The 4,044-nt window shown below is 36.0% G+C and overlaps 1 protein-coding gene across 1 annotated transcript; it reads right to left on the bottom strand.

Moving 5' to 3' along the window:
- Positions 1–224: 224 nt before the first annotated feature.
- On the bottom strand, positions 225–3,755 carry LOC133700799 (phosphatidylglycerophosphate phosphatase PTPMT1-like). Its single transcript, XM_062124458.1, has 6 exons — positions 3,005–3,755; positions 1,954–2,076; positions 1,498–1,591; positions 1,313–1,395; positions 1,140–1,229; positions 225–805 (listed from the first exon to the last, which is right to left on the bottom strand). The coding sequence occupies exons 1-6, from the start codon at positions 3,230–3,232 to the stop codon at positions 416–418; spliced, it is 1,008 nt and encodes a 335-aa protein (XP_061980442.1). The 5' UTR covers positions 3,233–3,755; the 3' UTR covers positions 225–415.
- Between the last annotated feature and the right edge of the window lie 289 nt (positions 3,756–4,044).

The following is a 4,044-nucleotide window of genomic DNA, read 5'->3' as shown; positions in this document are numbered from 1 at the left end:
TTCAGGATTAACATAAAAATACAAGAAGCAAATCACATCACAAAGCATGAAAGCACGTTCTTCCGCAAACAGCACCATCATTAAGGGTGTATTTGTTTTAACCGCAGTTTAAAAAATATATATATTTTTAATAATCTTAAATCGTTTTAATATGTTAATATAAAAAATATATTAAAAAAATATTATTTTAATATATTTTTAAACAAAAAACAAAAAGCAATCACTATCATAATACCAAATGCATATATTGACCATAATGCTCATGTTTCTTGCATTGACTTGAGACAGAACAACTCGATGTACAAGGGGTGCCAGGAACCGAAGTTCTTTCCTGCCTAGTTGAACATTATTACTTTCAAGAGATTAAAAAAAAAAAAAAACTTGTCAAACTAACATGCAATTTTACCAGAGCTATTCAATACACATGAATGTCGACACTGATAGCTCCCAAGTGATCCGCCCTGATTGAGCAGCTGTTCTTCCTGTTTAACTGCTTCCCGACAATCTTTTGGTGAGCCTGGCAGCGGAGCCAGAGGCAGGATATTCTTGCCAGAGCTGCCTGACCAGCAACTCGAACACGGCAGACAACACTTAGGTCAGCCCATATCTCACTTCCCCCAGGCCCAGATTCAATACTTGGATTATATCCATCAAGATCTGCTTCTGTTACAACAACTACAGAGCCATCATCAAATGGCACTATACCCTGCAGAAGGGCTGGCCTTGGAGTTCTCAAAACTAAATCGGCCAATTTGAAGTTGTGATCGCCAGTGTCCACCTTTAGATAATAATATTCCTGAACAGCCTGCATTTACTAACAAGAGCTAGTAACTAATCAAGGATATACATGAACCTTGTTAGAAAAGATCTAGGAAGTTCTAACATGCATTTTATGGACTTCAGTGAAAATATTCAGTTAAAATTATCATCATTTTTTCCTTTCAATTTCCTTGGTTATAGGAATCAGAAGGAAAAGCAAAAATGCCGCATAAAATACCAGAAATTCTAACTATCAAATTCTTGTGTACTCAGTTTCATGAAGTTGAGTAAAATCTAAGCATGAAAACTACAATTTACACATGAAATTCTTAACTTCTTGAGCTAAATCATAGCAAAAACAAGGTCCTGCCCAAGCATACCTGCCATTGCGCAGATGCTAGAAGCACTCTTGGTCGGATTGACCTCACATAATTATATGCAGCAATAGGTGTCATCTGCATGTGGTGCACCTGCACTTTAAAACACAACTTTAGAAAAGTTGCAACGAAAAAGAAAACCTACAAACTTTTGAGTTTTGAATTGGGTTGATGACCAGGTAGCATATAACAATTGTTGTGCTGCGTCCCCGTCCTGCTTTGCAATGAACATATGTAGTTCGTCCTGATGATATATTTTCTTCAAAAGTAAAACAAAACATAAGCACATCAGAATCACAAGAATAATAACTTCACCTGCATGTAAAAATATTTGTTGTCACAAAGCACAAATGAATCTCACCATGAATGAAGGCTACAGCTTGGCATATATCATTTAAGGATGGAGCAAAGCAGTAGTCTCTTGTGGGGATCACCAGATGATCAATGCCATAAGCCTACCAATATATTTGTAAGTCAAAATGTAGAAACTTTTTAAAAAATGTGTGGAATTTCATATAAATAAATGCCAAACGATGAGAATTGACAAAATATAGAAACAGACAATTAAACTAAAAATGCAATCACTGGACAAACAACGCAGCTGAAATACTAGGTGGAAAACCATGAAAGCAGACAACTGTCCAGGCGGGCTGTGAAGGCTCATTTAGTAGACAGCAAGTGAGCAGGAAGCATGTGTTAATAGCTCTTCACATAACATGTATCAGCTATCTACCGCGGTGACCAGATAATAAAAATATGAACTATTAGCACATGCACCCCTATCAAAGGATAGAGAGGATAGAAAAAAGGCACTTACATGGTATAAAGAAGTTGGCACTAGCGTCTCATATGGTTCATTCAGTGTTATCACGCCACCAACACCGAGTCCCTTCAGGCATGGAACATCAGAAGGGAATGGAACAGCACCTAACAATATAAACTGCAAATAAACATATTAGAAGAGATGAAATTGAGAAGGCTACTTGATATGAAATTCATTACACAAAGGCACAAGTAAATTTTCAGACAACTCCAAGAATCTTGAGCTCAAAGAATATGGCGTAATACACCTACTAATGATATTAACATTTGCAAACACATCATGTAAAAACAATCCGGAATAGACAAACGGAAAATTGAAAACTCGTTCACAGATAATCCATGAGAAAAAACTGCAACCATGGTTCACCAAACAAGAACATTTAATAAAAAAACACAAGCATTCTTAATAAACTTTAATCCAAGTATAAATTTTTACAAGCATAAAGAACCAATGATAAAAGTTCCAGATTGGAGTGGCTCCTCACTCCAATCATCAGAAGTTCAGCGTCCTGGTAAGTTTACAAGCACAGAGAAAACAAATGTGTTTTGAAATCTAAACGGTACAAGAGAACAAAAATAAAGTTGGCAAAAGATAAGGGAATGAAGTTAAACTCCCAAGCAATATTGTCACTTGCTTTGAGACAACTCTTTAATAACTGCCCAATCTCCTATCCTAAACACACACTTCCTTCACTTAATCTACACATAGAGACATCAGAACTCAACCAAAAACTGAAATAACCCCATAAAAAGAACAAACACAATAAAACTTTTTAGCGTTAAAACACATGGCAAGCATGTAAAATCCACCCACACACCCAATCTCCACAATCCTATACTATAAAAAACCGAAAAACAGAATCAAATTTGAAACGTCAAACACCCCCAACTAAACCAATCTCCACATATAAAGCAAAAACCCTCATACATGTCATCAACACGTGCCATATTAAACACACACATACAAAAAAAAAACATCAAAGAGCTCCAAAAGCAGCGAAAAAAGAAAAAACAATGATCCAAGCATGAAACAGCGAAAATTATACCTCATGAACTCTATCCCACCAGCGAAACTCAGTCTGGACCTTATTCCTAACAACATTATAAAGCAAAGTTGGGTAAAACAAAGCCCGAGCTCCAGCTCCAATAAAAACCCGTTTTGCATTCCACGCAATAACGCCTTCACTCTCCTTCTTATTAGCACCCACAGCACGCAATTCCTTATCCTCCTCCCCTCTCTCCACCTCGCCTGCTCTCAATTCCTCAATTATCATAATACCCCCAAATTATGACACCAAATCAATCACAATAACGTCCAAATCCCTAATAAACCCTAATTAAGAATATCTCTATATACTATATACCTGAGTGAATCTATGGGTATTTACACAATAGTTGACCAAACTGAAATCTTCACACCAGTTAAAATAAAAACCCTAAGCTTTTACAGAGATTACAGAGATGGAGACTGATCTTAGGAGAACCGATTGACTTCGAAATAATTGAATTGGGATTTCTAGATGAAATCACCATCGTCAGAAAAAAGAAAAAGGGGTTTTGATCGGGCGGTGAAATCGAGATGGTGAGATCGTGATCGATGAGAGATGGTGACCAATTTGATTTTGTGAGAATTTTTGGAAACTAAAACCCTAGATTGCCTGGATTCTACTCCTTCCTCTTTTTTCTCAACCAACTTTCACTTACAGAGAGAGAAAGTACTAGTATAGGAGTTTTAGAGATTGGGGTTACGGAGGGAGGTTACATTGACGAGCGGGTGTTAAGCATGGATTTCTGAAATCTGATAAATGGATGACACGTGTTGTTAGGTGGATATGGGTTTTGAAAAAACAATTGGGTACGTGTCATGTTGGGCCCATGGCGTGGAGATTGCCATCACTTTTTAAGACGGTCGTGTATTTATCTGTATTATATAGGTAATCCTTTGACGGATAATATTTTTTATTTTCTTATGTTTTGAGATAAGTTTTTTATATTTGCTTGAGGTCTAATCTAAAGAATTTAAAAAATTTTAGTTTTAAATTAATTTTTATATATTTTTAAATTATTTTAATATATTAATATAAAA

Source organism: Populus nigra, chromosome 8 (assembly GCF_951802175.1).
Source record: "Populus nigra chromosome 8, ddPopNigr1.1, whole genome shotgun sequence".
NCBI lineage: Eukaryota > Viridiplantae > Streptophyta > Magnoliopsida > Malpighiales > Salicaceae > Populus > Populus nigra.
Note: the sequence above shows the minus strand (reverse complement) of the source record. Positions and strands in the feature narration are given on the sequence as shown.